The sequence below is a fragment of the Enhydra lutris genome, unplaced genomic scaffold, assembly GCF_002288905.1.
Source record: "Enhydra lutris kenyoni isolate GAN:26980312 unplaced genomic scaffold, ASM228890v2 scaffoldscaffold27, whole genome shotgun sequence".
Lineage (NCBI taxonomy): Eukaryota > Metazoa > Chordata > Mammalia > Carnivora > Mustelidae > Enhydra > Enhydra lutris.
Genome location: NW_019154111.1, coordinates 6223303 through 6235702, shown reverse-complemented (window position 1 = coordinate 6235702; position 12400 = coordinate 6223303). Strand labels below are relative to the sequence as shown.

The following is a 12400-nucleotide window of genomic DNA, read 5'->3' as shown; positions in this document are numbered from 1 at the left end:
TCTGCTCATGCTCTCTCTCTAAAATAAGTAAGTCTTAAAAAAAATCCTTTGGGTATCTAGACAAAGAAAAAAAAAAAGAATTTTATAAGGAAAATATCCAGACTTTAAAATCAATGCTTTATACCACATGTGACATGATGAGTCTGTATGGGCCACAACCAATTTTTAAGGGTAAAAGTCCCAGGCAAGCTAGTACATGAAACGACCCAAAAGATAATGTTTTCAAGAGATTTTCCTAAGGGATCTCATGGAAAATGTGGTTCAGAAAGTCAAAATAACTAGAGAGATTTCAACATAAAGACTTGTGATGAGCATTAATTAGTTACTTCTGCAACTAGGTCAAAAACGAATATTAAAAGGGAGAAATTATACTGTGCAGTGAATGTATGATTTTAATTCCAATATATCATAAATCAATAAAAATGCAAGGAAATATGTTTTAATTTCTTTCAGTAATTCTAGTTGAATTGTGTGGGCTAAAATAAAAGATTGAGCATGTATATATGAGTACACACACACACACACACACACACACACACACACACATCCTGAATGCAAATATAACTATTTCATCTCAACAAGAAACAATGAACTAGTAGTATCTACTGCCCAAATTCTGGTCTTGAAATACTATTTTTCATTGAAAGCATCTAAGAGGTTTTAGAGAAATGGCATCTAGGGCAAAAAGCAAAAGCTATGAAAAGATGAGCCTGAAACACCTTGCTATGCTGGGTATCAAGGAAATTATCTAAGAATATTTGAGCAATGTTAGGAGGACTTAGAGTCAACATGAAAGGACTTCCTTCTTGCCAAACAGAAAAATTTAAACTTCAATGAGAATAATAACTAGATTGTACTGAAGCCCATGAAATATGTTAAAATTCATGGGGTACCTGACTGGCTTGATTATTAGAGTATGCTACTCTTGATCTCATGAGTTTTGAGGTTAAGGCCCACACTGGGCATGGAGCTTACTTAAAAAAAAATCATGATTCATCAAGATTTTTGAAAATTGGTCATTTTTTACAGTCGTAAGGATTCAACTAATTAATTTGATAACCAGATAAATAAAAGGACAGACTTGAACATTTATTCTGTTTTCCTGAAGGCCTGTTTCACTGAGTCATCAAACATTAGAGGAGATGAAGTGGCTCTTTATAAAATGACAGAATTGGAAAATCCCCAAAAGTAGAATTAGAACAGCAAATTTTATAACCTCGATTAATAAATCTAGGTATTGGACATCAATAAAACAGCAAAATCCAGACATCACTTGCCCTTGATCAAGTAACACATTCTCACCAATAGACTTGCCAAAGAGATGAGACCTGAGTTTGATCAAGCCTCTGTGTGTCAGTGTTCACTCACTCAGCCAAATCCCCCATGTGAAAGTCTGCAGTTCAAATGGCCTGAGCACTTCAAAGATAAATTCTAAGTAAAAGAAAAGAATAGGTGGAGAATGGGTGTTTAAAAGAGACCTAAAAGACATACTATTTTTTTAAATGGGCAAGATTAAACTATAGTATCTAGGGTGTGCTAGATAAAACTAGAGTGAGAAATAAGATTTTATAGATACGCAAAAAACCCCAAAAAACCCTACCAAGACCAACAACAACAACAACAACAAACCAACAGAAGCCAAGATAGTGGTCACTTTTAGAGGCCTGGAGACATGCATATAGGATGGAGACACATGGAAGGAATTCCATATTTTGGCTTGAGGGATGGTTATGAGTTTATTACCATGATAATATATATATGTATAATACATACACATATATTATATATATATATATATATATATTATGTCAAGCTATATATTTGTTTCGTTTTACAACAAAAATAAAGTAAAACTCATCATACACACTCATTCCCTACTATTAAGAGAGACAGTAAGGAATCCATAAACCCATTAAATAAAGTGAATCCACTGACCCTTGCAGATGAGCAGATACCCAAACTACCTGATGCCCTAAAGGTTTCTGTGACATGCTGAGAATTTTGAGCCACCCTTTGATGGCAGTGTGAGTCATGGGATACAGAAGATAAAGCCAGGAACCTGCCCAAATAGACCCCTATATAAAATTGTGCCCCTGAAGAGCTAAATCAGTACACAATGAATAATAAAGCCTACAAAGGATTTAACAAGAAAACTTGATGCTGTGTGGACATAAAACCCAAACAAGGAAACTCTTATGTGAATTTATTGCTGAACACTGTGCACTCGGAATTAATGTCTGTGTTCCCTATGTAGCTAAAACAAGAAAAAAACAAGCACACAAACTCACCAATGGAGAATTTAATTTAAATTAATCAAGTTTGGTAGTTTTCTTTGGTGACTGGCAAACCTCTCTGAAGGACTTAAAGAACTCTGGTGCATAAAGGTCCAAGGACATGAGTGGCTCAAAGAATAATCTAAAACACATAAATATAAATCAGTAAAAAAACAAGAAAACAATGTTGAAGAAATTATCCAGGATGCATTCCAGAGAAACAAGGAGAAAGAAAATATAAAAGAGAGTAGGACACATACAGGAGAGCATCAAAAGGCCTATCAGGCATCTAAACAGAATTCCAGGAGATGTACAGAGAAGGGAAAGCATTCAGATAATGTTCATATACTTAAATTGTTTGTGTTAGGTACCTGGGTGGCTCAATCGGTTGTTTCTGCCTTTAGCTCAGGTCATGATCCCAGGGTCCTGGGACTGAGCCCCGCACAGGCCTCCCTGCTCACAGGGAGCCTACTTCTCCATCTCCCTCTCCCCCTCCCCCATGCTTATGCATGCACGTGCTCTCTTTCTCTCTCTCTCTCAAATAAATCAGTATCTTTGAAAAAATAGTCTATGTTAGAAAAAAGTAGAAGGAAGTATAATAATAAGCCAAATGATTAGAATAAAGGAAATCATAAAGATAAGAAACCAACAACAAAGAAAACAAATATATAATACCAATAAGACCAATGAAGCTAAAAAACAGTTTCTTGAAAAAAAGCGATAAAATAATGAGAGCTCCAAGGCCTGTGGGGGTGGTGAAGGGGGAAGACACAAGAAAGAGAAGCAAGCACAAACAATATTAAAAATGAAAACATAGATGTAACTTCAGATCTCACAGAAATTGCACAGATAACTAGATATTATAAAAAATTAATGCCAAAAATGGAAAAAACTTTAATAGATGAAGTCCTAAAAAAAAAAAAAGTTACCAGTAAGAAGAAACGGAGAATCTATCTCTATAAACAAATACTATGAATCTGTGATTGAATTTTTTCCTACCAAGGAAATGACATCCCCAGATAGTTTTACTGATGGGATTTTCCAAAGTATTCCAAAGATCAATAAACTAAGTGTTATACAAAAGTCTTCCAGAGATTAGAAAACAGGGAAATACTTTCTAATTCCTTTTATAAAGCTAGGTATATCATACGTGCTCTGTACAATAGAAAGGAAAATGAGAGGCCCATCACAAGGACGACCATGGATGTAAAAATTCTAAATAGAATAGGAGCAAACTGAATCCAACAATATATAAAGGAGATAAATATAATAACCAATTTGATTTATCTCATGTATATGATACTGGTTTCTACTAGAAAATGAAGTACACCAGAACACCAAAGAAAGAAAAATCATTATCTCAAAAGATAAAGAAAAAAGCATTCATTAAAATTCTAATACCTGTTGAATTTAACACATTTGGATGCAAGGGAAAAATCCTGAAGAGGCTCTCTACAAACAGCCAACATGACCAGGGCTGTTCACCTCTTAGTGAACTTCACACTTACTGGTGACTTGTGGATGCCAGCCACTCTGAGATCAGGAACAAATCAAGGACGCTGTCTATCTCTACTTCATTCAATACTGTACTGTTCTAATCAGCACGTAAAGGACCAGAAAAATATGTAACAAAGCATAATCATTGGAAAGAATGAAACAAAATTCTCATTACTTGTAGATGATAATATCTCTGCAGAATTCCTTCCTCATAAAAGAACCCTGAAGTAGAGTTTATGAATGTAAAACTTTAGCAGGAGTCTTGAACCAAGATTTTGAAACAAGAAATTTGAAATAAGATTCTAAGTGAATTTCATTTGACTGTGCCAACAATGATCATTTAGAAAATACAAATTTTTTAAAGATTTTTTTAAATAAATTTATTTGACACAGAGAGAGAGAGCACAAGTAGGCAGAGAGGCAGAGAGAGAGGGGGGAAGCAGGCTCCCTGCTGAGCAGAGAGCCTCATGCGGGGCTTGATCCCAGGACCCTGAGACCATGACCTGAGCCGAAGGCAGAGGCTTAACTCACTGAGCCACCCAGGTGCCCCTAGAAAATACAATTTTTAAGATATAAAAAAATCACCAAAAAGTATAAAGTAACTAGGAATACATTTAACAACAGACGGCCAAATACTTCATGAAGAAAATTAAGAAATTCTATGGACAGGCATCTCAAAAGGCCAGTTAGTCTTAAAAAAAAAAAACCAATTAAATGTAAAGTGAAATGGTTTGAGATGGAAAGACTCATTGTCCTAATATTAATTCTCTCTATAATGATTTATAGATTCATGCAACTTCCATGAAAATTATGAAGCAAAACTTGATGAAGGACTCCTAAAATTTATAGGAAGGAGCAAAGGTCCAAGTAAAAGTAAGACATTGTTGAAGAAGAACAAATTTTAGTGTATGTGCTCTCCCTGATAGCAAGATTTTACCAAAGTTAGAGCAATTAAAACAATGTGCATTGGACAGGAATTGACATACAGATCAATAAAACAGAAAAGAGAATCTAGAAACCCACATATAGGGGAGGGAAGATAGAATAGGCTTTGCAAGTCAGTGAAGGAAATAAATAACAATGACTGGTACATACATGAAAAAAAATCAAAATAAAACTGTATTTTTATCTTTCTCAAGCCACAAAATCATTTCCAAGATAATGAAGACACAATTGAAAGTTAACACTATAAAAACAGTAGAAGAAATAATGGGAGAATATCCTCAGGATATTCTATCCTATGACAAGATTTCTTTAAAGAACATACCAAAGGTAGACACCATAGAGAAAATACTAATAATTTGATTACATTACATTAAAGAATACCTATTCCTCAAAAAAGTTTGGAAAGCTAAACCACAAACTGGGAAAAAAAATTATAACACATAGCCAACAAAAAACCTTTACCTAGAATTCATAGAGATGTTTATGAATCATTAAGAAAAAGACAACCCGGCGGGGGGCGGGGGGCAAAATGGGCAAAAGAAATAAAGTGACATTTCATAGAAAAGTAAACACAAATGGCTTATATGAAAAATGCTCAATGTGATGTGTAATCATTTCTCACAAATTAAAACCCCAAGATACCATTTGACATTCCCACCAGATTGGGAAAATATTCTTCATTAGTGAACATCAAGTGTTGGCAAGGGTGTGGGTCAATGGGAACTCTTCTTGACTGCAGTTTGAGGGTAAACTAGAACGATTACTTTGGAAAGCAACTTGCCATTATGTAGTAACTTAAATAGGTGTATAACCTACTACCTAACCATATCATCTCCAGGTTTAAACCTTAGGAAAACGCTCATATATGGAAGCTGAAGGAGTTATAAAAAAGAATGTTCATAATGATATTGTTTGCAATAGCAAAAAAAAAAAAACCCAAACAAAACCCCAAACCCTGGAGTCTACACAAACATTCATCAGAATTTGGAAATATAAACATATGTTCATACAATAGAATACTATGCATGAAAAATTAATGAAATAAATATACTCAGGCACTCAACAACGATGCATCACAAAAACATTTTGGACAAAAGAAGTTACAACAGGATTCAATTTATGAAAGTTCAATATAAGACAATCTACACACACACACACATATCTGGAATATATATATACACACACACATTCATATGTGGAATATGTGTATATGTAGTAAAATGATCAAAAGAAACAAGGAAATTCTTAGCAAAAGAGCAGAATAGAGGTATCTCTGCAGGAGAGGGAAGGGAATGGAAACAGGGAAACGTGAAGCTTCTAGATGACTGCAAATGTTTTATTTCTTAGCCTGGGGGCTGGGCAAGCCATAGTTCCTTTTGGTTATCATTTAAATGGAGCTGGCAAATGTTTTGTACATTTTTATGAACATTGTATCAGTAAAACTGTATATATGTACATATATGTTTATATTGTAGAAAAAAAATCAATCTATGACTTTGAGCCAAGAGATAGTTATTGATATATGAAAGAGCTTTAGGCCACTGCACATGTGTGGTTTTTGGGTTTTCTTTTGTTTTTGTTTTGCACAACCTACTGCAAAGGAAAACTGCATCCAAGTCTGATAGGAGACTCCTCTTTGGGCACTTACGCTAATGATCATGGTCATTAAAATTTTTTATTTCCCGATACCTGCTACTCCTACTCTTGTCCAGTGGGTTACTGTTGCCACAAAAAAGCTACCATGTAATGTGAGAGCCATTACTGCCAACAGGTCTAGGAGGGAGGACGGGAAGGGGATGCCTGCTTCAGACCCCCGGGGGAATCAAGATTGTTGCCACTGCCTTGCAAGAGAGTCAGGGACTGTCCTGTGTTTGGGAAGTGAGCAGACATTAGCTGAAGACAGTCTGCCCGTGCAGGACCCCAGGTAGCAGCGGCAGAGAGGCATTCACAGAGGGCTCCCAAAATAAGCAGCCTAAGATGACAGAACAGAATCTGAGAGCTCAGGCAAAGCAGCCTGGGCACAGGAAGGGCTCCCGGGGCAATTTAAATGATGAGGTGATAGGCAGTAAACTCCCAGGGCAGGGCAATCAATCACTGCCAGGCTTATCTTCTGACAAGGGCTAGGACTCCAGGTTGCAGCTGTAACATTAAAATGTAATGTTTCCACTGGGATTTGGTGTGGCAGGTTTCCCTGAAGCTTTGTTTCACTCAGTTAACTAATTATGAGAGAATGTGACACTGGTATTTACTTTTTCTACAGGGACAAATCATTCCCAGCAGGAGAGACAGGCTGTTATTTTTGTTCTGTTTTGTTTTGTCATTAAAAAGAGATTACTTACATGGTAGTAAATAAACCCTTGTTAGAGGGAGGTTTTTTTTTTTTTTTTTTTCCCTCTCAATAATTCTATCAATTCACCTTAATGTGGACAATCATTTCTTTTGTTTTCCAGAGACAGGGTACATAAATGAGCAAGAGGTAGATGTTAGAACTGGGTTTGAAACTCTACCACCTACTAGCTGTGTGATCTTAAGCAAGTTATTTAAGCACCTTGAGCCTGTTTCCCCCACTAAAAAATCGAGGATAATACATCTACTGTGTCTACTGCAGCCTTTATTCTTAATGACTCTGATACTACATTATACAACTAGAACATTTTATATTTCACTTATGCCTTATATGGCCAGTTTTCTATAGGACCCCACATCTAATCATGAATTGTATCTTTCCTTTGCCAATATAAGCTGCATTGTGTATTAACCATTTCACTCTTCCTCATCCAGATGTGAGGTTTCCGATGAAAACACAATATTTAATGATAGCAATTTTCTGCCCCTCCTCCACCCCCAGGACACTTTTTAACTTTTCAAAGACAGAACACAATGCTCAGCAAACATCACTAATAAACTCACACCTCATCCATGCCTGGACAATAAGAGCGTTGTTTTGGGGTGCTTTTAGCCAACTGGAAAGTGATTTCACAGACGATCTCCCACTTAAACTCATAATCCCATGAGGTAGGCAGGGTAGATATGATAAGCTCCACCTTACAGGCAAGGAAGTGGAGGCTAAGAGAGGGTAAATGACAGAGCCATGATATTCAAGCCTATTTCCTATGAAAGGTAATCTGTGGGAACTGAGAATGCCAGGTATATTGGGCTACGGAAAATGAGATTTTCTCAAGAACAAATCTCTTTTGAAGGTAGCCAGAGCAATTGTTATTAGGGAGAAAAGTAAGATCATTGGAAGTGAGCTAACAAAATAGAAAGTCAAGAAGCATGGGGCTTTATATCCCAATTTCACAATCCATTTGCCCAATGAGCCTCAATTTTTCTATCACTAAGTTTGAGAAAGCAAAAATGTTACTTCTTACCATTTAAAAAAATTTTTTTTATTTTTTACTTCTTACCATTCTTAAAAGCATGCATATTATAATATCATTGTCATGTACAAATATAATATCATTCTATCACTTGATAGAATATTCAGGAGATTTAATGTAAATCACAGAAAACATGAACACTTAAAAATGTATAGGTATGAGAAGACATTTTTTAAGTGCTAGTAGAAAATCTTGGTGATAAAAGATAAGGATAAGAATATTTTCCAAGGATACCTGGGCTAGAGGATGATGGAAAAGTAAAAAGATTAGACAAATCAGCCTCAAAATTTCACATTACATCTTTGAGTAGTTTTTGGAAGTTGCAGAATCAAACTAAGAGGCACGGACATGTAATAACTTTTGAAGCCATAAAAATATAAAAGCCCTCATATCTGGATAATGTTTCTTTAATCACATATATAGTTCTTAAAATAATTAATTCTGATGGGTTATTCATACTGAGCAAGTCTTTCTGGTGGTAGACATTTTTCAAGGACTTCCAAGGATGCCACCACCTGCTCACCGATAGCTCATAACACCTTAAGAATTATTAGCAAACCACAGAACGACAATTCAGAAGTTCCCCCCACACCCCTTGTTTGGAAATAGGGGATAAGTTCTAATAGACTGGAAGGCCAAAGCAAACAAGTCATTTAGGGAAACCCCTAGATCAAAATAAAAACAAAACAAAAGTTTTGAATCAATGGAACTTAGAAGCCCAACGATCCCTCAATATGCAATGAAGAAAAACCTAGTCATACCAACACTGATGAGCAAAGTAGCACATTGTAATAGGTCATCATTAGGTGGTTCGTTACCTTATAGTGATTTAAGAGGTCTACACATGATTTGCCCTATGATCTTTAGAGAATGTGATACATCTTCATTTCAATATTGTGAGAGATCTTATGATATGGCAGAATATGCCTGCCTAAAACTCCCTCTCTTTGTCCTTAACTCATTCACGTAATAAGCATTTATTGAATGTTTGCTATTTGTTGGGATTTATGTCAAAGAACTCACAGCCTAGCAGGGAGACAGGTAAACCAGGCATCAAATTTATGTGTTAAATTCTAGAAGAAAAATATTTCATGTAAATGGTAAGTGTGTCAGAAAGCTCTCAGAGAGGACGAGATGATTAGCAAGGTGTCAAATGGTAAGTATAAACCATGTATATTGCAACAAGGAGTAGCTTCCTGTCAGAAAGAAGAGTATGGATAAAAACAGGAAATATGAACACATGGTGAGTTCCAGAAAACAGATGCAATACCACATGGCTAGAACATTCAGCATGGGTAGAAGAAAGGGGAAAAGATGGCAAAAGAAGCAAAAAGCAGTAGAAGGAAACAAAGGTTCCAACATTTAGGATTTCCATTCCACATTAAAATACAGTAACAGAAAGCTGAATACAATGGTTAGTCTACTGATAAGATTTCAACCCAGAGGCAATGGGAGTAGATTTTTGCTGAAGAACAGTGTGGTGCTCTCTAAGGGTAGAGTGAATTAGAGGATGGAAAACTAGGGTGGGGACATCAGTTTTAAGGCAATTTTAAAAGTCTAAGTAAGACACACAGAGAGCCTCTAAGCTACAGCACTGGGGATGGAAAAGAAAGTAGCAATAAAAGGAATATGAAAACCAGAGTTAATAAAATTTAGTGGCCGAACAGAATAAGGGAATGAAGAGGGAATCTGGCAGCAGCTTTCCTGTGTTATACTTAGTTGGCTGAATACATAATGGTGCCCTTCACTACTTAGGGCTGGCATGAGGAGGAAAGCCAGTACTACTTAGAGTCCTGGTGTATCTCCCCTTTGTAAGATTAATCACATTTTACTTTAAAATATTGCGGGAGGTATGGGTCTTTCTACCACCCCCTTCACCACTAGACTCAAAGCTCTTTTAGGGGGGGAAATTCTGTCACATATCCCATTATCTCTGCAGATGGCCCCCAAAAGCATATTTGCATAACATGATTATATAGTATCATGGACCCACTGTAGACACTCAGTGAACATTTTTGAATGACTGACTGAATAAATGAATTCCCAAAGGTAGATGTGACAAAACTATACATTTTATCCTTTGAATGAAATAATTGTGTCTTAAATGTGAATAACTCACCTCAGTAGGGTAACAATTCACACCACTACTGATTAGGTTCATTTCAGACTTCTACTACTTTTGGCAAATTCCAACATCCAATCTTGGAGGGACTTTTGGGAGTACCTACTACACACTCTCATTTTAAAGATGAAAATCTGTGATGCAGAGAAATTACATGGCTAACCCCAGCTCACAAAATGTATCCAGTGATGGGACAAAAATCAGGTAGATACATTAAGCTTCATAATATTTGTCAACCAAAATGGTTATAATGGATTTAAAGATATTACAAGATATCACATTTAGTTAGGATACACTGAGTTTTTAAAAGTGCATGACATTTCACATGGAAAAAAACACAAGGCCAATATCTTAGAAACATTTCCTTGAATAATTCTTTCCTCTGACAGTGAAATGCAAGGAATGGAATTCAACTTTTAATCTTGAATTAGTATAAGTAAGACAAATTCTTACCGTGATCTTCTGAAGAGACTGGTGACCTAAAACGAGATAATAAGCATGATAAATGTTTTGTAAATGATACTGATAATTGTAAATGCAATAATGATCAAGAATAATCTCCTAGAAATATTATCCCCGAATTCAATTAAATAGAAAGTCAATATAGTAGGCAGTGTAATTAATTTGTTGGTTGCATGGTATTTTCTGATTGATCACTCCCAAAGCTTACCTGGACTGGTTGAGTGGTTGGGGTTAATAAAATTTCAGTCGACTGTACTATGTCACGGGACTGCAACAAACTTAGTTAAGTCTGGATTTATGACACACAAATAGAAAAGTCATAGTAATGTGGTAATGGATGGAATCCTGTGATGTCGCCAAAGGCCAGGCCTCCAGAGAATGTAAATAAGCACTAGATTGAGTGTAAGTAAAAAGAAATCTACTTGGACAGTAAAAAATGAGACAGAAGTAAAATAAATGGTATGTACCTTTACCATTGTTGTTTTTTGTTTCCACTCTGTGGAATTTAAGGTTTAAGTGAGCATGACACAGACTGCCCTCTGTGTGCAGACCTCATAGCTCTAAACCTGTAAGAACCAGGATGAGACAAGAGTGCAACCGCTGGGGTCCCACAGAATTTTTATAAATTGATGACTTTTACATACCATTTATGCAAAAGTTCCAATTACATTAGGAAGACACCTATGAAGCATCATGTCAATGCTTCACAATAAAAACCTTTATTCCCCAGCTGACCACTAATTGAGCTACTCTGAGCAATACAGACACAGTCTTGAGGATCAAGTCTCCTCAAGCTTGAATGATACAGTCTTGACTCTACCAGCTCATTCTTTCCTTGGGATGAAGTGAGATGTATAATTCTGTACTAACAGGTGATAAAATTTTGAAGGGAAAGGCAAGAAACCAGCCAGAAGGCATCCTCTGCTCTAAATGGTCAGCCTGCTGGGGGTCCACTGCAGGAAGACGACCAAAGGGAAAGGCAAGCATTTGGGAATCTGCCCTTTAATATAACTAGTGTTGGGGCAATAATGATTCTATGGATGCATAGTGGTTGAAGGAAGATTTTAGCTACTGTGGGATGCTTGAGAATGCTTTAATATTTTTGTCCATTATGGGAGTGATCAGTAAAGGACACAGCAGTCATGGTGGGAAAGCCTGGAAGTTCCCTTAGTGTCAAAGTGTCAAATCATTTCAATCTTACCAGTCCCTTCAAGTGAACCTTTGCATGTGAAAACAACAGAGGGTCCCCAGATTTGGTAGAGAGAAAACTGGCATCTGGGTTATGGGCACAGGGACCCCTGAAAGGGAACCTGCTCCAGCCTAAGCCATCCCTGCAGAGTTGGCCTCTTGAGAAATGCCACATGGCCTCCCCAGGTAGAGCTTATTTGGGTTCTCCTAGGGATTTCTCTGTTTCATACTATCACAAACCCGTCGTCCCCACTGGTCTGTGAGCAAACAGAAAACTAGGACCATTGCTTATGTAGTAACAGAATGGACCCCTGATCAATATTTGTTGAACTGAAGTAATGTCAGCACTACCACACAGGTGTTTAGACTCAAACACATTTTGGAGCGCCTCAAAAAAATCATCATGTCACCTTCAGACCACCTGCAAGACCGGTCTGCCAAGCTCCAAGGCCAGCCATGGGCAGAAGGACCTAGGGACTGAGACAAGCTCCAGAACAGAGAAAATGTGGGCACTCTCAGAGCCAGAAGACATC

General features: G+C 36.8%; 1 protein-coding gene across 1 annotated transcript in view; it reads right to left on the bottom strand.

Moving 5' to 3' along the window:
* Window positions 1-12400, bottom strand: part of LOC111151963 (diacylglycerol kinase iota) — a 432202-nt gene that overhangs the window by 36025 nt on the left and 383777 nt on the right. Inside the window, exon 28 of the mRNA XM_022510212.1 lies at window positions 10671-10696. Within this exon, the coding sequence (XP_022365920.1) occupies window positions 10671-10696 (26 nt within the window). The remainder of the gene's footprint in view (window positions 1-10670; window positions 10697-12400) is intronic.